This window comes from Chelon labrosus (assembly GCF_963514085.1).
Source record: "Chelon labrosus genome assembly, chromosome: 5".
Lineage (NCBI taxonomy): Eukaryota > Metazoa > Chordata > Actinopteri > Mugiliformes > Mugilidae > Chelon > Chelon labrosus.
The window spans coordinates 3,306,726-3,326,559 of NC_140341.1; the positions used below are offsets into that span (position 1 = coordinate 3,306,726).

General features: G+C 44.4%; 1 protein-coding gene across 2 annotated transcripts in view; it reads right to left on the reverse strand.

Moving 5' to 3' along the window:
• Positions 1-1,230: 1,230 nt before the first annotated feature.
• Positions 1,231-19,834, reverse strand: part of dgkh (diacylglycerol kinase, eta) — a gene marked incomplete at its 5' end in the record, with an annotated part of 70,709 nt that continues 52,105 nt past the window's right edge. For both annotated transcript variants that reach the window (XM_084544389.1, XM_084544390.1), the window contains 17 exons: positions 1,231-4,446; positions 7,823-7,928; positions 9,675-9,794; positions 9,975-10,067; positions 10,628-10,733; positions 10,841-11,001; positions 11,080-11,214; positions 11,305-11,418; positions 11,577-11,684; positions 12,666-12,762; positions 12,846-12,956; positions 13,060-13,177; positions 13,309-13,443; positions 15,954-16,085; positions 16,263-16,584; positions 16,697-16,796; positions 18,127-18,218. In XM_084544389.1, coding sequence (XP_084400515.1) covers positions 4,394-4,446; positions 7,823-7,928; positions 9,675-9,794; positions 9,975-10,067; positions 10,628-10,733; positions 10,841-11,001; positions 11,080-11,214; positions 11,305-11,418; positions 11,577-11,684; positions 12,666-12,762; positions 12,846-12,956; positions 13,060-13,177; positions 13,309-13,443; positions 15,954-16,085; positions 16,263-16,584; positions 16,697-16,796; positions 18,127-18,218 — 2,103 coding nt within the window. In that variant the 3' untranslated portion in view covers positions 1,231-4,393. The remainder of the gene's footprint in view (positions 4,447-7,822; positions 7,929-9,674; positions 9,795-9,974; positions 10,068-10,627; positions 10,734-10,840; positions 11,002-11,079; positions 11,215-11,304; positions 11,419-11,576; positions 11,685-12,665; positions 12,763-12,845; positions 12,957-13,059; positions 13,178-13,308; positions 13,444-15,953; positions 16,086-16,262; positions 16,585-16,696; positions 16,797-18,126; positions 18,219-19,834) is intronic.

The following is a 19,834-nucleotide window of genomic DNA, read 5'->3' on the forward strand; positions in this document are numbered from 1 at the left end:
TAGTGTTATGAAGCTAACTTTATTTTACAGTGAGTTATTTTACAGTTTGAATGCATTCAGTTCTGTTATCCGTGTAGAAAATATATAAAGAAATAAAGTAAAGAAAAACCCTTGGAAGAAAAGGCATGTCAAAATTTTACACAGTTCCTGAATGTTTGATGTGAAATACATAAACGATTCGGTCGTTTTGAACTGAAGAAAATGGAAACCGCAACGATCATGTCAAACTGGAAACAGAACAAAACAAGACTGAGTCAAACTTTCCATTCACTGCCCTGATGAGAACGTTTGGGATGAGTTGAAAGAAAAGCTGCAATAAGTGATCCTATGTGGGAACTCCTTCAAAATAAAAGCTTTGGGTGACGACCTCATACAGCTTCTATCAAATCAAAATATTTGATAAAAACTGCAATTAGCTGCATTATGCATGTAGAAAATAGTAAAATTAAAGAAAAACCTGTCTCCAGATTATAGGTGGTCACTGTTTAATGTGCAATATATAAACGATTCAGTTGTTTTGAACCACAGAAAACAGAAACTGCTACCTACATGTCAAACTGAAAACAAAACCTTGAAGGATGAGCAGGAGTAAGTGATCCCATGTGGGAACTCCTTCAAAATAAAAGCTTCGGGTGACAACCTTGTACAGCTTCTATCATATCAAAATACTTGATATAAAACTAAATGTATTTTGCAGTTGGTTATTTTAGAGCTTGTATGCATTCAGTTTCGTTGTGCATGTAGAAAATAATACAATTAAAGAAAAACCTGTGTCTAGATTATAGGTGGTCACTGTTCGATGTGCAATATATAAACGATTCGGTCATTTTGAACTGCAAAAATACGAAAACGGAAACTGCTACCTTCATGTTAAACTGAAAACAGAACCTTGAAGGAAGGTCAGGAATAAGTGATCCTATGTGGGAACTCCTTCAAAATAAAAGCTCCGGGTGAGGACCTCATAAAGCTTCTATGAAATCAAAAGATAGATAGATGATCACTGTTCAATGTGCAATATATAAACGATTTGGTCATTTTGAACTGCAAAAAAATGGAAAACGGAAACTACTACCTTCATGTCAAACTGAAAACAGAACGTTGAAGGAAGAGCGGGAATAAGTGATCCCATGTGGGAACTCATTCATAATAAAGAAGAATTAAGACAATATTTTTGGTGATTCTTTCCCTGGTAGTGAAATGAGAACAGAAGGAGGCCGAAACACGCTGCATATGTATTTGGTTTTATTGAAGAAGAGAGATATGAACAGGTAGCCTGTTTTAAGGCACCTTAAAAATGTACAACAAAAGCTGAACCATTAATTTTATTCAGAATACAAAAATACACATCTCAGTGACTCCAAATCGTAATAAATAGTTAACCATGCATTCTAACCATAAAAAGGCACAGAAAACAGTCACTTAGTAGTCATAAAAATGATCAACTACTTTACCAAAATCATCCAGATAGTAATACAGGTGACAACTGTAACATTATATTCCAAATGTGAAAACACAATACACATCATATCATTTTTAACCTTAGGCAATAAATATGCAAATATTGTCTATACCTACAGATATATCCTTACAAATTAAAAGTGTGCCATTGTAAACATAATGTAAACAAATGAAACTGACTATTTTCTCCCGTCACATCGGGAACCGTGTCAAAGACGACGTGTTAATGTTTTTTTGTTTGTTTGTTTTTTTTTACAGATCCTCAAGTGGGTTTCTGTTGGTTTTTTGAAAACCAGGCAGTTTTGCAGCATTATTTACAGACCACTGGGAAACACAGCCAGGAGAGGAAGGTGGCAGCTTCCGCCTCGAAAGGGAAAGGCCTGAAGCCAAAAAAACGCTCGTCGTTTACAGGACCCTCCCCCCAAAATAGAACCCCGGCGGACACGGAAAAAGTCGTGTGTGGTGGAGATTAAAGCAGAGCAGTTCCACAACGCTGCTCCGGTTAAAGCACGTAGCAACAGAAAGGCTGCAAGTTAAAAAAGGCCAGCTGTCATTAAATAGTTAACACTAAGCCAGGTGGTCTGTTTAATGAATAAAAGGCAGATGAGACTAAACCATCAGGCAGGCAGAGGTGCAAGAAAATGGGACAGAATCTCTGAAAATTTATAAATCAATACTACTGAACTGATTGTCAGTATAAGCAACTGGATGATGAAGATGATGCCGTTGAGTGTGAGGTTGTGGGAATGTGGAGCTCAGAGATGTGATGTGTCGCCCCCTGGTGGGATTTTAGGGACACTACATGACTGCACATCCCAGACCCTGGATCACACACTCTGCTACTTCTTAGGTTAGTTTTAATGGAAGCTTGTGCAGCATGATTTAATAAAAAAAAAAAGTCTTATTAAACTAATTCTTAACTTTGATGCACAACGGATGTGCACAAATAGTCAAAACAGTCACATCTGCCCGTCAAAGCCAAACGCCGGCCCGCCCGCCCAACCCGGCGACACGGTCCCACTGCAGTGAATCATCTTGGAAGCACAGAGGAGCAAAAAACTACAAACTAGGTAGCGAACGACTGGAAGAAACCTGGAGTCCGTAAGAAAAAAATAAATTAAAAAAGAAAAGCAAGTCTGTCTACTCGTCGTCTAACTTTTAAAATCCTCAAACCTCGAGTATATTTATATATTTATATATAAAAAAAGAAAAGTTTCAAGGTTTTTGTCATATATTTTTTTTTCTTGGCCGAAAAAAAAAAAAAAAAAAAGCCTCAGAGACGGTATCAAAACAAGGGATCAGATATTGCACCATCATTAGAATACGACAGCATCGTCATCGTGTACAAGAGATCAGAACAAAGCGCACACTCGTTAAGGTGTAACACACACAATCACCTGTGTGAGCTGTTGACAATGCATGCCATGTCAGCCATCTACAAACGCATTAGACTACAACACTTACAAAACATTGTTTGCATACACTGGTATACTGTATATACAGTGCATATATATATATATATATATATATAGATACATATATCTATATACACATACAAACTAAGCATCACACGTAGAAATAGACCCTGTAATGCCACCGTTCTTAGAAGAAACTAACCAGTAAAAGTTCTATCTCACTCGTAGTTTGAAGAAAAGAAGCTGCACTTGGACGACGCTATGCAGGCCGCAGGTCAACTGCTCAATTACAAACTGATACCTAACGCCTATTAGTGTTAAATACTGCCGTTAAATCCATTAAAAAGTCGAGGTGAACCGTTAATTCTACGTCATGACATGAGGGTTTGCTTTCGCGTTAAGCATTAAAAAGTGCCTTTAAAGTATTCCCTAAAAAAACAAAAAAAACAAACGTAGTTGGCGTCTGACCGACACTTTACGCCGCCTCCTCCTCCTCCTCCTCCTCCCGCCTTAAACGGAGACCTACCGGCCTGTTAAATAAATGTTTTCTTAGACATTCACTTTGGTACTGACGTTCACATCCACAGAGAACGCGTCAACTCACGGATACCGATTCCACATAGTCACACCTCGGCTTTATTAAAAAAACGTCTTATGGCGTCTACCGCACGTTATTTTTTTTTCATTTTAACGCTAAACGACTGATAATATGGCACTTTGACGGAAAACCTTTGACACGTCATTATCATGCAAACAAGCTAGCAGAAGGAAAACCAAAAAAAAAAGAAAAGAAGAAGAAGAAGAAGAGGATGCGTTCAGTAGTAACGAATGGCATCGTAATACTTAAGTTGTGTAAAACTTGTTCAAGTGTTATTTTTGCGCGCGCACACGAGAAAAGAAAAGAAAAGAGAAAGAATCAAGACACTAATCATGCAGTTATCAAGAGTTGAGCAAGCACAGCATGCGACAGTATCCCGCTGCTTTCAGGCTACAACGCCACCTGGAGGTCGCTCTAATGCACCTGCAGCTCGGCGACGTGAGGCGGGCCGAGCTGAGACCGAAGGCCCGCGCTCCGTCATGGAAGTCCTGGTTCTGCTACTGGTTTGTCAGCACTGTTGGTTGGTTGCATACCTGACGATGCGCTATGAGTGGTTATTAACTTAGAGAATGGCTTTTTATTTCTGTTTGTTGTTTTGTTTTAAACGAGGATCCGTGACTTCCTTTCTGAGCTCCCGTCAGCTTTCTCCACCGCCGCTTTCTTCCTTTTCTTTTTTTTTTTTTTTTTTGGCACGAACAAACACGTAAATGTATCTTGTTCACAACATCACAGAGTTCCTTCCTCAGACAGAAGAGAAGAGAGGCAAACGTCCGGCTCTCCTCCGTCAACTTTCGACCTCCTGCTCGCTGCCGGGCCGGTGCTCTCAAACGATTCCACTGATGGAAGGGGAATGATTCGTGTCCCCCCTCCCGTCTCAGGCGGCTTTAGTTAGAGGTCAACCATGGAGGCCTTGGCCAGGTCCTTAGTTCCCTGGAGAATTCTCTTCATATGACCCACTTTCGATATCCCCAGATCCTGAGAATGGACGAAAAAAGACACATTAAAAAAAACACATTAAAACCAAACCAAAGATTATATAAAGATTATATAATTATATAGAAGACATTAACTGCAATTTTTCAATCAAACTTGTTACGATCTAATCACACGGACTGGTTGCTAGTTTCTCCCGAGGATATGGATGAATTTGGAGCATAGACTGTATATAAATATGGACAATACGTTCTCACTTCCTTTCATTGGCCAAATTGAAGCTATTTTCCCGGGGATACTGGCGGCGCCATCTTGGAGCCAGAGTCTGATCAGTACGGTCTGAGGGTGGAGCCACGTGGAGCCGTGATATTGATGCCCCGCCCACACTTCCTCCAGACTCACTCACGTTTTCATTTAATTAATACTACGCTCTGCTCTACCTCCACCAGTTACAAGGAAATGTTGGATTATACACTGGACTTATTATTAAATTTGTTTTTTTACAACTCTCACGGAGCTGTCACATCCTGTTTCTAGAGCATCAAATAACTAACTGAAACGAAGCTTCTTAGAAAAACTGACACTTGAATGCATCATCATTATATTAACTACAAAATCCACTAACATGGAAGGGGTGGAGCTTATGACCTATACTGCAGCCAGCCACCAGAGGGAGCTCTACTTGCTTTGGCTTTATTTTTAAATTATTTTTCCTATTCCACGCCCCTTAGGGGACAGCTTCACGGAACGGTCGTCAATGGCAACTGTAACTCATCATGATGTAATCATCACAATGTCACATCTTGTTTCTATAACATCAAATAACTAAAACTTCTTAGAAAAATTTACACTTGAACATGCATCAATATTATATTAACTACTTGAAATGACAAAAACCATCCTTGAAAAAAAAATATTATTTGATTTTGGTGTTTTAGTTTGGCCCAAGTCCCACCCACTGACATGGAGGAGGTGGAGCTTATGACCTATACTGCAGCCAGCCACCAGGGGGAGCTCTACTTGCTTTGGCTTCACTTTAGAGGAGCTGTCATGGCGTCCATCTTTATATACAGTCGATGTCTCGGACTGTACTGCTCAGACTCAGGCTCCAAACTCCAAACAAGATGGCGCCGCCAGTATCCCCGGGTAAATAACGTGTCATCCATTTGTACTCCAGTCTATGTTGTGTGCATAATGAGACATAAAACTATCCTCAGCATCTTGAATGGATATTTTTTTAATAGCCATGTGGCTCTAAGAACATCGACGTCCATCTGGAGGTTGGTTGGTTGAACTCTTTGGTCCAGACTGGAACATCACAACAACAGCTGAGCAGATTATAATGTCATTTTACACAGAACTGATGTATATTTATACACACATTCTTCATATACTTACCTCTCTATATTTGTATACAACTCTTTATATATTTTACACAATGTATCCCATGTCCATTATATATTTTATACTCTTATATATTGTATATTTTTTGCTAAATGTTAGAATCTTAGAAGATGAACCAAGATGTCTCCACGCTCCAACGTTGCTGTCCACACGGACTCCAGCTTGGTTCATCTTTTCAAACACTTCAACTACCCCACGTGGAGACATGCTCAGAGAGAATGGGTTTATTCCAATAATCAGCAACATCAAGAGTTTATCTGATCAGTCTGTTCTGATTGAGCTGGTTTCATGATGCAGTTTTATTCTGATTATTATTATTATTATTTATATATTGGTATTAGGTTTGAAACCACAGATACTGAGCAACGGGTCTGATTCTGACAGTAGGATCCTGGACTTCGTGATCTTCAAGGCTGTCGTCACACTGGAAATTTAATCTGAAATCTAATCTAATCTAATTAATTAATTAATCTAATCTAAACTGTTTATTATGAACATAACTCTATAAAACAGAAAACCAGAGACGTTCAGTCACCTCAGATGTGTCGGTAATGCCACATGTGCATTATTTTCCTACAATAATTTAATAATAAGTCATAATTTTCCCTTTTATCGATCCCTCGTGGGGAAGTTCTTTCTCTCTGGGAGCAGTTTGGGGGTTAGGTGCTTGGTCAAGGCGCCGTCTTGGATACGGGAGGATGCAAACCTGTGACCCTTCAGTCCCAAAGCTGCTTCTCTAACTAGTACCCCACAACTCCCACAAGGAGGGATGTTTGTTTTCTTTCCATTACTTTGCGGACGTCCCACTAAAAATCAGATTCAGATTCTGACCTGTCCACTCCCAGCAAGTCACCCCCCCCCCCCCCCCCCCTTTCAGCAGATACACAGCGTTAGTGGGTTACAGCCGGTCCTTTTTCACCAAGCAGCGGTCGAAGCCAAGCAGAGCAATGCAGAGCAGAGGTGGTTAGAGAAAAGAGGTACAGCACACGGGGAGGAAAGAGAGAGAGAGAGCTGATTGTGGGTCGGAGGGAGGTTGGGGAGGGGGGGCTGGGGAGGGGGGGCTCACGTACCTTCAGGTCCCTCCTCTCCAGGTGCAGCAGCTCCGAACCTCGGATGTCGTGCCGGGTGAAGGTGTCTCTGTACTCCCCCAGACTCAGCTGTTCCAGCCAGACGCCCACCTCCTCTGTGCCCCATCTCTCCACTACAGGCCCCCACCGCCGACACACACAGAGTAGAGCAGAGAGAGGCTCACAGGTTTGCACTCTCACACTGAATGTTCCACCAGCACGCAACACACAGAAACCCAAACGCACATGAGCACGAGATGCGGTGAATCATCGGGCGGGGGGGGTAAAGATGAAGAGGAAGGAAGGAAGGAAGGAGGAGGAAGGAGCGGTGGCGATGGCGGCAGCTGGGGCGGGGGAAGAAGGGGTACGTCAGAGGGCAAAGGTCGGGTCAGGAACGAGGCGGTGAGGCCGCTGGCGTTAGGGGAAGGCCGGTGGGAGGGGGTGAGGGGGTGCATGCACATCATCGATTGTCAGACACAGAGGGAAAGTAGGAAGGCTGTGCAGTCTGCAGGAAATACAACCAGGAACCAACCCGGACCCCCACCACAACATGTTCTCATTAGAACCCAGAACCATCTGATTAGAGTTTAGAAGTCTGACTTCCTGTGTTCACGCTAAACGTTCCCCCGGCGTCACAGACTTGTTCCTGCACCTTTGCGCCTCCTGCTGGATGAGAGCATGAGAGGAAAGGGGCGGGGGTGGGTGGGGCGTGATGGTTATGGACACACCGTGGGATGTAACACCTCAAACACACACCCACTCTCAGTGTTTCTACCAGACGGTGACGGCGCAGCAGCACCTTTAAGCTCCGTGTGCTCTGCTATGACGAGCTTTGTTCAGTGCTATAGCTGTTATGTGGTGTGAGTGAGATCTGGTGCAGTGTTCAGGCTGCTCCGTCCCAGCGGGCGGAGGAGGAGGAGGAGGAGGGGGAGGAGGCCCGGCCCTACCTGACTGAGGACTCGTCTTCTTGGCGGCCTTCTCCTTCTTGAACTTGGGCACTATGCGGAACATGCTGCTGCGACTGTTCCTCTTGCCGTAACCCAGAGAGTGGTCCTGGTACATAAGCACAGTCAACCTATAGCCTTTCATTTAGCTACTCAACTCTCGCGTTACCTGGAGCCATGCTACGCTAAAGACATACAGTACAGAAGCAGGAAGATGTGTGAGGGAACTCTTTGGAATTGGCCGGTAGATAAACACAACTCACAGTCATTAAACATGAATGGTCCTGGTGGAAAACCTAATTACAGGTTCAACTTCTTTTTGCAGCAGTAACTTCAAACTAGAGTTTCCTGCAGGTGTAGGAGGTATTTCTAAGTGTTCCTGCTCAGGAACCTGCTTCAGCTCAGCCACAGTTTTGGGAAATACGTTATGAAAGAAGCATCTCTACTAAGCTGATCAGTTTCAGATTTGGTTTCTAGGGTTGTTGTCCTTCTACATCATGCAGTTTCAGCAGGACAACAAACCTGACGTGAGACTAGAAGAAACTTTGACCTTTGTGGGGTAATGGGGAAAGTTGAAGATCATCAAGTCATCTTAGCACGGTGGAATTGAATTTGTTTGGTTGAAGGACCATCCAGTTGCATGCAGAGGTATTTTATTCTCTGAATCAGCTGAAAATGGTGCGTTACCAGACTCATATCCTGATAAGAACCGATTCCAGGTGAAGCTAGGGGAACAATCCAGTCCCACCAATGCCCCAGTGCTTCCACATTGCCCATTTTTACACCATGCACACTGCTGCACGTTCATTTCTGAACACCTCGTCTTAATGTTTTCTCTACTATACGAAGCATTTCCTCTGCAATGATTATGGAGTGTAAAGGTGCAAACGTCTGGCAGCAGTGGTGTCTCTTCAGTGGACTCAGTGGAGCTGAGATGTTAACCAGCTTCATGGATTCCTTCAAGTCTGCAGATGTTACTCTGGATGTTGTTTCTTTACCTCAGTAAACATTTTGCACCGTGCTCTTTGGAGTCATCTCAGCTGGGAAAGATCTTTTGAGAAGAGCACACAGCTAAAACCCTCTCCATTTCTACTTCATCTACTCGTGGACTGATGAACGTCTGAACTCTCCCAGTTTCATAAATCAACCACTCTTGATCTCTTTTTGCATGATTCTCGCAAATTCCAAACTTGCAAAATGTGTGAGTCCAGAGAAGTTCTGATTTAATTTCTTTCTCCCAGATAACTTTCCCGAACTGTGTGTATCGGCCGATACCGGGTACTGATCTGATACTAGGGTGTTTAAAAGAAAACAACGTCTCACAAAGTTAGGGGATGGCACTTTTGTGACCTGGCAAACTGTGCCATGGCTTCAAAAGATCCGTTAATGACCCACGAAAGACACGGTTGACAACACTGATTGTCTTTATGGAGTTTTTTTGTGTTGTTCATATGATGTTTCCAAAGTTTCTGCAGCCAATTAGTCAGAGCCATACTCTATACTTGTCAAACTTGATATTGAACTGGTGCATGGACTGGAGGACTCGCTGATACCAGAGTCCACATTTTAAGCATTATCAGAAGCATTTCTTTTTTAATACCAGTAGCATTTTAAACTCTAGTTCGCTTTTGTCGATGCCTCAGGGTTTCATATTTTATCCAGCCTACACTGACCACTTCTAAACGATGGACAAGAAGTGCATCTTATAACTTGGATCCAGATCCAGTTTAAACTAGATGATTCCAAAGAGTTCCCTTATGTTTCCACACCGCCGTATATGCGTAAAGACTTGAGATAGAAGCTGCTAAAGTGATCTAGTTTACAGAAGCATCGTGTGACCGTGTTTGCTGCTTACCTCCTCATCGTTGGGCTGCAGTATGTGGTAGAGCCAGGGGATCTCTCCCAGTTTGGCCAGCTCCAGCTCCACGCTCTGCAGAGCACCGGAAAGCAGCTCCTCCTCCGGCGGATCCAGCTGCTGTGAGAGACAGAAGACAAAGAGGTCGTCTTAACGCATCTTGAAACCTGAAGAGACTTTGGTCACACTTTTTTTTTTTCAAGGGTCGGCGAACGCTTCTTGGGATCCGATCACAGAGTTATGCGTCACTAGAGATCAGATCACTAAAATAACCGGGTTTGTAAAGGGCCTCGAACTCACCAGAGAGACTCGTCCCAGCAGCAGAGACTCGGTCTCGTTGTAGAGCGCCTTGACGGTGCTGGCCACCTCGATGGCTGTGTTCCTCGTCAGGCTCTGGAGGAAATAGTCAAAGTCAGACATCAAATCTTTTTTATAGAGCATGAGATGAAACAACGTGAGCATCAAAATGAGCTAAATCTCAGGCCGTGTGTGCAAACGTTAAAAGTGTAACTACTCATTTAATTTTCTTTTCTTAATTTAATAATAAAAATACATTTACTTTTTCACTATATGTAAGTTCCTTTCTCTTTAAAAGGGCTTTTATTCGACTTTTTTGAGCATTCCTCTGCTTTCGTTGCAGACGTCAAATTCAAAATGAGTGAATATTTGCAAAAGAATCAGTTTGAATACTTAATTAATGTATTTAATGTGCATTTAGTTAAACATAGATTAAAAAAGCAAGGTATTCTGTTTTTATTTATGCTTTACGCATTGTCCCAACTTCATTAGACCTTCCTTAAACCTCAGCTTCAGACGAACCTCCTGTGCAACATGTTCAACTTGATTCTAGTGACCCCCAGTGGCCAAAGACTCATCCTTTTTTTGTGAGCTTCAAGCTGAAGCTGCAGCTTTTAAGGAACAAACCTGCATGTCCTGTGATTTTGTTTGCTAACCTCTGGGAACTTGGGGTGCGTTTTGTTGATGGCGTGGGACGCGGCGTTCACAGCGTGAGCCAGCTCCTGCTCTAACAGCCCGTTGGTCTTCGCCGCCTCACATATCCTGTGATGAGACAGAGCGGAGGAGTTAGTGGTTCATAATGGAGGTATAAATAAAGAAAAAAAAGAATCTGTGGACGTGCAGAGGGGGGACTGGTGTTTCATATTCACCTTGTAATGAGCTCCTCTGCAGCTCGCGCGCACATCTGCACCAGGGCGGCCTCCTCCTCCGTGGCCAGGTCGACAGACTGCTGAGGGTAGAGGTGAGGCCGCAGAGGAGGCTTATCGTACTTCAGCTTGTCCTCCCATGACTTGAGCGTGTTTTCAAACGCCTGCAGGAGAATTCAGAGATTAGAGAAATGCACCACATAAAGCCCCTCCTCCCCTCCCCCCTTTCTCCCTGCACTCACCCGGTCTCTGGTGAGCATCTGTGCCCTGTTCTTATGCTGGATCTTGATCACTCCCGGCGGCTGGATCCAGGCCTCTCCGTCCACCTGAATGGGAACGCCCTCATCGCCCAGGATGGTAATCTTCACCGTCCGACACTGATTCAAACACAGGCTCAGGTTAGATGTTCATTTATCACCCGATGGAGGACTTTCATGCCTCGCGTCGTTCGTAGCGAGTCGTCTCACCTGAGCTATGCGGTGGTGTTGCAGCTTGATGACTCTGGACACGGCCATCTGCATGCTGCCAAACACAGCCACCACCTCCAGGATCTTATCGTCAAATGACGGAGCACAGAAGATCTGGAAAACACAATGAGGAAATATATGAGCAGCAAACAACAGCCACAACATTATGACCATTATGAGTCATAATGTTGTTTGCTGGCAGAGATCAGCAAACTGCCCAAGACGAAACCAGAAACATCCAGGAGTCCTCTTAGATTTCGAGCACTACTCACGTCATCCTCCTTGGTGCCGCCCCAGAAGTTGGTCCCGCCGGCGTAGCTGGGAATGTTTAACACGGCGATGCCCTGAAGGCTGGGCAGGGGGATGTACTGGCCGTCGCACTGGGGAAGATAAAGAAACGCAAGAGCTCAGGTGGACAGGTAACGGTCAGAGATGAGGTCTGTTAGATTTTGCATTTCAGGACAGTTCACAGTAATAAAAAAAAAAATTCAACTTTACAGCGGAAATAAACAGGTTTACAGACTGATACTGAAAAAAACTTTGTCTCTGTAGCTACTTTCTTCATTTTTGAAAAATGGATGGGGAGAACGTTTATAGAACGCTACAATTATGCATAATAACAGAGTTACAGGTGGGTGTCCAATGGCCTCAGTTCCATCTGAAGGCCATGTTTTTGAGCTAGCCAGGAGCTAGGTGGAAGAAGACGAAGAAGAGGAGGAAGAAGACGAAGAAGAAGAAGAAGAGAAAGAAGAAGAAGAAAAGGAAGAAGACGAAGAAGAACAAGAATATGATGAAGAAGATGAAGAAGAAGAAAAGGAAGAAGAAGAAGAGGAAGACGGAAAGATACAAAGAAGAAGACACAGAAGAAGACCATGAAAAGGGGGAAGAAGAAGCAGTAGAAGAAGAAATATGAAGAAGAAGCAAAGGAAGAAGAAGGAGAAGAGATATGAAGAAGTAAAAGAAGAAGAAGAGATACAAAGAAGAAAAGGAGGAGGAAGAAGAAGAAGAAATGCAAAGAGGAAGCAAAGGAAGAAGAAGAAGAAGAAGAGACACAAAGAAGAAGAAGAAGAAGCCCTTTTTTGGGAGCTAGGTGGAGTCAGACACTGCCAAGATGGAGACGTCACAAATAGTTCAGTCCATCTTCGCTTCGGTGTTAATTTTTTTTTCTGGCAGGAGTAAAATGATTTCAGTCCAAATCCTGAGTCAATCTGAGGCCGAGCAGCTGCAGAGTCATGACTCACCTTCTTCATCTACAACACTTGAGCTCTAACAACATTTAGGGAGCCCAGAGGGAGGGAGTCACATCAACAGCTGTCACATTTTTCTAATTCCCGCTGTTTATCTGTTTTTTCCCGTCTCACCTCCAGCTGGACCTTCTGCTCCAGGTTCTTGTAGGTTCTCTGCAGAAGCTCCTTTGTGCCCAAAACGCCGTACCACATCATGTTCTTGGTACGACTCCTGAGCAAAGAAGACGGATCAGAGACGGATCGGCGAGGCTGAAAGGCTAAAACCACAAAACGTTTTCAGGGGGGGAGACCGACCTGCACTTCTCCGGATGCTCCTCTCGCTTGTTGTTGAACTCCAGCGAGATCTTGGCGTCCAGGCCGATGCCGAAGTAGTTGTTCATGACGCACTTCTCCATGTAGCCCTCTCTGGTCGGAGGGAGGAAAAAGAAAAGATGTCAGCATCGAGTAGGAACAAAAAAACAAAAACAAAACACGAGACAAACAGCAACGTAAAAGAGCCGGCTCTTACAGCGAGTCGAGGTCGGGGTCGATGAAGGGCGTGGCGCCGAACGGGTCGATGTTAGCCAGCAGCATCTTACTGATGATGGAGCTGCCGGCGATGGAGGCGGCCAGACCCGCCCGCAGGCCTGCACACACACACACACACACACACATCTGTCATGCAACGTCTCAATAACCTTGCAGCTGCTGTGTGATTAGTCTGGTGTGTGTGTGTGTGTGTGTGTGTGTGTGTGTGTGTGTGTGTGTGTGTGGTTACCAGGGCAGATGATGCGTGTGTTGAGGACGGGGAGGTTCTCCTTGCTGGTGGTGAAGGGGGTGATGGTGAAGGAGCTGTAGGACTGAGTGCTGCGACTCACCCTCCTCTCCGTCGGGGAGCAGGGGCTCTTAGCGGCTGGACGAACAGAGAGAGAGAAACTCTGCATCACTTGTAAGCATTTCCTCTAATTATTAAATTCATCTGGTTGAATTTGATGTGGTAATAAAGCAAAACTATCAGCAGGGGTGTAAAATCTGAGATGCCACTGAGGCTGAAATGAGTTTCCACCTCAGAAGATGAGGCAAAGAGATCGTGGGGAGGTGGAGGATGCCCCCAAGGCCAGGTGGGATGAGTTCATGGGGTAGATCCAACATTTGCTGGAAGGTTTTTACTAGAGATGTCCAGAGATTGGCATCAGGGCCAATCCAGGCCTTTTTTTTTTTTTTTTTTTTAAACGATTGTATCGGTATCAGGCTTAAACCAAGTGTCATCTAATGTAGTTGTTCGTTTTAGGTCTGCCATAAACCAAAACCACGTCTTTGTAGCGTCAAAACATCCTCTGCAGTGGCTAGCGTCAAAGCTGCTAAAATTGAAGAAGAAAAAGAAAAGGAAGAAGAAAAGAAGATGAAGAAGACAAAGAAAATAAAGAAAATGAAGAAGAAGAAAGGAGAAAGAAGACAAAGAAGAAAGGGAAGAAGAAGAAGAAGAAAAAGAAAAGGAAGAAGACAAAGGAAGGGAAGAAGAAGAAGAAGACAAATAAAGGGGAGAAGAAGAAGTAATGGAAGAAGAAGATAAAGAAACCATAAACCAAAACCACGTCCTTGTAGTGTCAAAACGTCCTCTGCAGTGGCTAGCGCCAAAGCTGCCAAAATTGAAGAAGAAGAAGAAGAGGAAGAACAAGAAGAAGAAAAGAAGAAGACAAAGAAAATAAAGAAAAATGAAGAAGAAAATGAGGAAGAAGATGAAGAAGAAGCACAAGAAGAAGAAAAGGAAGAAGAACCAAAATCCACTAACTAAACGTAGAAGTTTCCTGTGTAAAATGAAGTGAGTCAGTCCTCTGTTAGTGAGTCACTAGTGTGATGTGGATGTGTGGTGAGGTGGTAGTAGTTGATCATCTAAACAGAATCCATGGAGTCCACTCAGTCAAAGGCTGCACCCAAACAACAACAACAAACACTGAACGTTTAAAAGAAGAAGAGAAAAGTTTCCTGGAGACAGCGTCAAGGAGAAACATCTTCCAGAGAGGGTTAGGGAGTTTATGGCAGCGTTGGATGACCAGAACATTTCTGGAGTAGAGAACACAAGGTACCAGCTACCCTCTCCACACTACATTAACTTTGACAGAAAGATTTATTGGACTGAATCCAGTCGACTCTAGGAGAAGACAAGGAAGACAAGGAAAGACTTTAGGAAGCTACAGGAGACCAACTCTAGGACATTTAACATCAGATTCGATGACCTGTTGGGTGTCCAGGTCATGGAGGCAACAAGAAGAACAAGGAGAGGACACGAAGCCGAGGTTTCGACCGATGCCCCCCCCCTCGCCTTCTAACGGCTGGAAAATGTGTGGAAGGAAGGAAACAGCTCGGCGAGACAATAACACATCCTGTAACTGATCCACAGACACACACTGGTTGTCTCACAGCAACCTGAGTGTGCATCCAGACACATGTAAACAAGACCCCTCCCCCATCCCCCCACTCTCCCCTCCCCTCCCCTCCCCTCCCCCTGCTTTAACAGCTTCAACAAGTATGTTCACCTGTTGCCAAAAATCTGTGGTGGAGCTTGAAGATGTGGAGATAAACAGCTTAAACTGCTGCTGGAGGTGGAATATCACAGGAGAGGAGAGACTGTGCTGCTCTGTTAGCTCTAATCCCTCCGTTTATTTATGACAGGAAACACCATGTGCGTCAGCAGCACTTTTTTTTCCATTAGCTTCTGGACGGTGCAGAGAGTGACATACCCACATGGTGGCAACATTTAAATCCTGTGGACAATGATCCAACACTTAGTCCATCCTCACTTTTAAACAAGTGACAGGAACTCAGAGATCAGCCACAACATTATGACGAGAAACGTAAATAACATTGAACCATCTTGTGACAGTTCAACGTTCTGCTGGGAAACTTCTGGACCTGGCATTCATTGGTGTGGATGTTACTTAGACATGTAGCACCCACCTAGACCAGACCAGGCACCCCCACCCAGACCATACCAGGCACCCCCACCCCATAGCAATGACACTCCTTGATGGCAGCAGCGAAAACACTTTAGGAACAACTATAAAAAAAACAAACATGAAGAACATCTCAAGGTGTTGACCTGGCCTCCAAATTCACTAGATCCCAAACTGATCAAGTATCTGTGGGATGATCCACAGAGGCCCCTCCCCTCAAAGGCCCCCACCACTAACAACACTGTGTTACCAGACACCACAGGACACCCTCAGAAGCCCCATGTCCATTCTCTGATGAGTCACCACAAGGGAGACCTGCACAATATTAGGAAGGTGGTCAGATATTTTGTCCTCAAGCAGTGGCAGCCTGGAACTGCTTGAGGACAGGTTGAGTGTTTTGTCAGAAGCTCGGGATGAAATAAAAAGGATTGGAGCGGGTGGGATCAGAGGTCGGGCCTGAGGCACTCACACGACACTGCCTCCAGCTCCTTGGTGTCCTCGTCCTTCTCGCTGTCCCTGTTCTCGTCCTCGCTGTCCTTCCTGAATTCCAGCGGCGACGGCAGCTCGGTGTCGTCCGTGTGGGCGTTCTGCTCGTCGACCACTGGACACAGCAGAGGAGGGAGTTCAGTGAAGACACTAGAATCTGCTGCACATGCCAAAACTAATGCACACGGCATGATTTCTCCTTTACATTATGAGGCAGATTACATCATGCATTAATAAAAGAACTGATTTCTGCAGATTTCCTCGACATTCGTATATATCTGGGTGGAGGTACCTCTCTCAGCCTGCTCTATGATCTGTCTGATCGCCTTCTTCAGACTGTTGGCCCTGAGCATCAGCTGCTCCCTGCTTTTGAACAGCAGGTGCTGGGAACCCCCTCCGCCCCCTTTCTCCGTCTCCTCCTCCTCCAGCTTCTCCTTCAGCTCCGTCAGGCTCTCCTCGCTGGCCTCCTCCTCCTCCTCCTCTTCCTCCTCCTCCTCCTCCTCCTGCTCCTCCTCCACGATGGGAGGGGTGGAGTGCGGGAGCGGCGGCAGGGCCTGGCACTCGGCGTTCAGGGTCTGGAGGAGGGAGTCCAGCTTCTCGTTCAGGACGGCGCACTGGAGGCGGAGAGAAGAGAGGGGAGGTCAGCGCATCAGCAGAAATGTAATATATATACGGAGTCGCCTTTCAGTTCAGATGATGGATGTCGACGGTGTTTAAAAGGCTCACCTTGAGAGACATGGTGTCACACTCGTCGGCGTTCTCTGTGCTCTTTTCATAAGCTTTCCCCACTTTGGCAACGAAATCCTTCACAGTTTCACACAGGATCCTGGAGGAAAACACAAACATGTTTGAATATCGGATTACACTCGCTGAATTTGTTTTTTGCACGATTTCACTTGCATTAAATTAGCTGAAACACATGCACCATATGGTCAGAAGTATTTGGCCACATGTTTAGCAAGCACCTAGCCGTGGTTGTCTTCATTTGCAAACATATGGAACGCAAAACGCGTTGTTCTGAAGAGCTCAGAGACTTCGAGCGTGGTGCTGCGGTAGGATTCTACCTTTGCAACGCAACGGTTTGGGGAACTGCACGGTCAGCTGTAAATAAAATTATTAAAAAGTGGATGCGAGGTCAGCGACCTAAGCTAAGCTGCACTAAGGTTCTGGGCTGGTTCCATAGATAGAGTTCCCAACTCCCACTGGCATTAATGTGAGCTTAACTAATGTAAGGCTGTGCAGTGGGAGACTCGTGGGATGGGTTTCCGTGGTTGAGCGGTTGCATGCGTGCCTCGTGTCGCCAAGTGCAATCCCAAACCCCAAACTCCGGGGACCCTGGAGTGGTACCAGGCCGCAATGAAAGAATAAAAACTTTTTTCAGAGTCTGCAGAGTGTTTTATTTTTGATAACTGATCATCTCGTCTACCCGTTACCTCCACCTGTGCCTGCAAACGTTCCTGCAGAGCTTTGTTGAAAAGAGCTAACGATGAGAAGACTCCAAGTGTGCCAACAAAAAGAAAGAAGGCTGCATTTAAAGAAGTCCTGCTCGAGCTGCAGAGGTTTATCTACGTGCCACAAACCCTCTCTGCTCTCTGTGTAATAAGTGGTGATCGGCTTTCCAACGAAAGCGCCCTGCACTAAAAGATAAGCCTTTGCACTGATGCCTCACAGCCAGAAGGTTCTGGGTTCTAATCCATGGGCCGACTGGTTCCTTTCTATGTGGAGTTTGCATGTTCTCCCTGTGTCTGCGTGGGTTCCTTCCAGGTACTCCAGCTTCCTCCCACCGTCCAAAGACATGCTGGTTAGGTTCATTGGTGACCCCAGAGACCCTCCAGAGGACATGCTTTTACAGAAAACTAATGCATGATTAGTTTTATGCACGATGACCGGAACGTGGTGCAGAAAAAGGTTGGAGAACGCCGGTGTAGAGCACGACGACGCTGGACTGAAGTGTTACCCGGTGGAGTGCATGGTGTCAGCTGTGAAGTTTGGTAAAGGAGGGAGAAAGGTACGGCCACTTATCTCCAGTGTGTGAGTCATTACAATCCCTGTTGGTGTAATGCTCAGGTGTGGCTGCATATTTTCGTCATGTCTGTGCATTTATTTAATCCTGCGTTGGTTTATTCTGTGTCGGTTCAGTTACTAAAAGCTCTTACTTGGCGGAGGAGATGACCACGGAGTGCTGCTCTGAGTTGAGGATCTTCGTGAGGTGAGCAGCTACCGAGTCTTCGTAGGCTGAAATGTGAAACTGGAGGAAAGAAAACACACAGAAACACGAGTGTTAGCGCTCACCGAGCAGGAAACCAGCACAGGTTTCTCTCAGGGACTCTACGGGCGAGACTAGCTCGAGGAAAGGGTTTGGATATTTTCTGAGTCGAGCTGAAAATGTCAGGATCTATTTCCAGCAGCTCCCTCCTGCTCACGTCCGTGTGTCTGGAAGCCTTCACTGTTAACACTGAAATATCAACAGTATAATCCTGTTATACTTTAAATGCAGGATATCGCTGTAAATTTAACTCAACAGTGTTTTACAGTATCGACAGCTCAAAGGAAAGTAAACAGTAGGTTAACAGGACTTTTTTTTCCCAGTGCATTGTGGGAAAACAAAACTTCCTTTGCTAGTGAGCATAGCAACATTTAATTTTATTTAACTGGATCGTTGTCAGATTGACTTATTAGACATGGATTTATGTTAACAGGTTTGATATTAGAGTCTGGACTCAGTGGATTTAGCTAACGTGAACCAGTCGACAGCAAAGGGAGGAAAAACGCCCAAACAAATTATGCAAAATGACATGAAATGAGACATGAAAAACAGACTCTAAATGACTGTAGAGACGCAAATTGATGCAAGCAACGATTTGAAATGCAAACATTACGATAAAGAAAATGCAAAATGACTAAGAAATGGCACAAAATAATAAGAAAGTGAAACTAAATGGACGTCGCATGAAGAGATGCATGAAGTTCCTTCTCTTTTAATGCTGGATATTTTGGATTTTTTTTTTTATCTTTGTCAAATGTCTGTTATTTTAGTTTTAGCTCCAAACATTCAGGCTCTAGTTTGTTATCTGAGAAACGTTCATTTTTAAAAGATGGTGTTCTGTTTTAATAAAGAGACACGTGATCACTGTGAAGATGTGTTATTTGTCTTAAATGCTGCATATAGACACTGTATTAAATGTGGTATCTTTATAGCAGGACGGCCAAGGAATCATTTATCAAGTTGCAATGTTTAGAGAAAAAGATGTAAAAATAGTTGTTTAAATCTAAAAATATGAACTTTATGCAGCAGTGTACAGAAAGATCTTTGGCCTGCTGAGTTTGTTCGTGTTTACTTCATAGACTGTATAAAGATGGACGCCATAATGGCTCCTCTAAAGTGAAGCCAAAGCATGTAGAGCTGCCCCTGGTGGCTGGCTGCAGTATAGGTCATATAAGCTCCACCCCTCCACGTTAGTGGGCGGAACTTGGGCCAAACTGAAACACTAAAATACACTTCAGTTAATTTTTTTCAAGGATGGTTTCTGTCATTTTAGGTAGTTGATAAAATGTTGATGAATGTTCAAGTGTCAACTGTTTGGATTTCGCTTTAGTTATTTGACGCTATAGAAACAGGATGTGACATACTGGTGACTACCAGTTGCCATGCCAACTGCTCCGTAAAGAGTCCCAAGAGAGTTGTAAAAATATTTTATTTTATAAGTCCAGTGTATAATCCAACATTTCATTGTAACTAGTGGAGGTAGATCAGAGCGTAGTATTAATTAAACGAAAACGTGAATGAGTCTGGAGGAAGTGTGGGCGGGGCATCTTGGACCATACTGATCAGACTCTGGCTCCAAAGCCGCAAGATGGCACCGC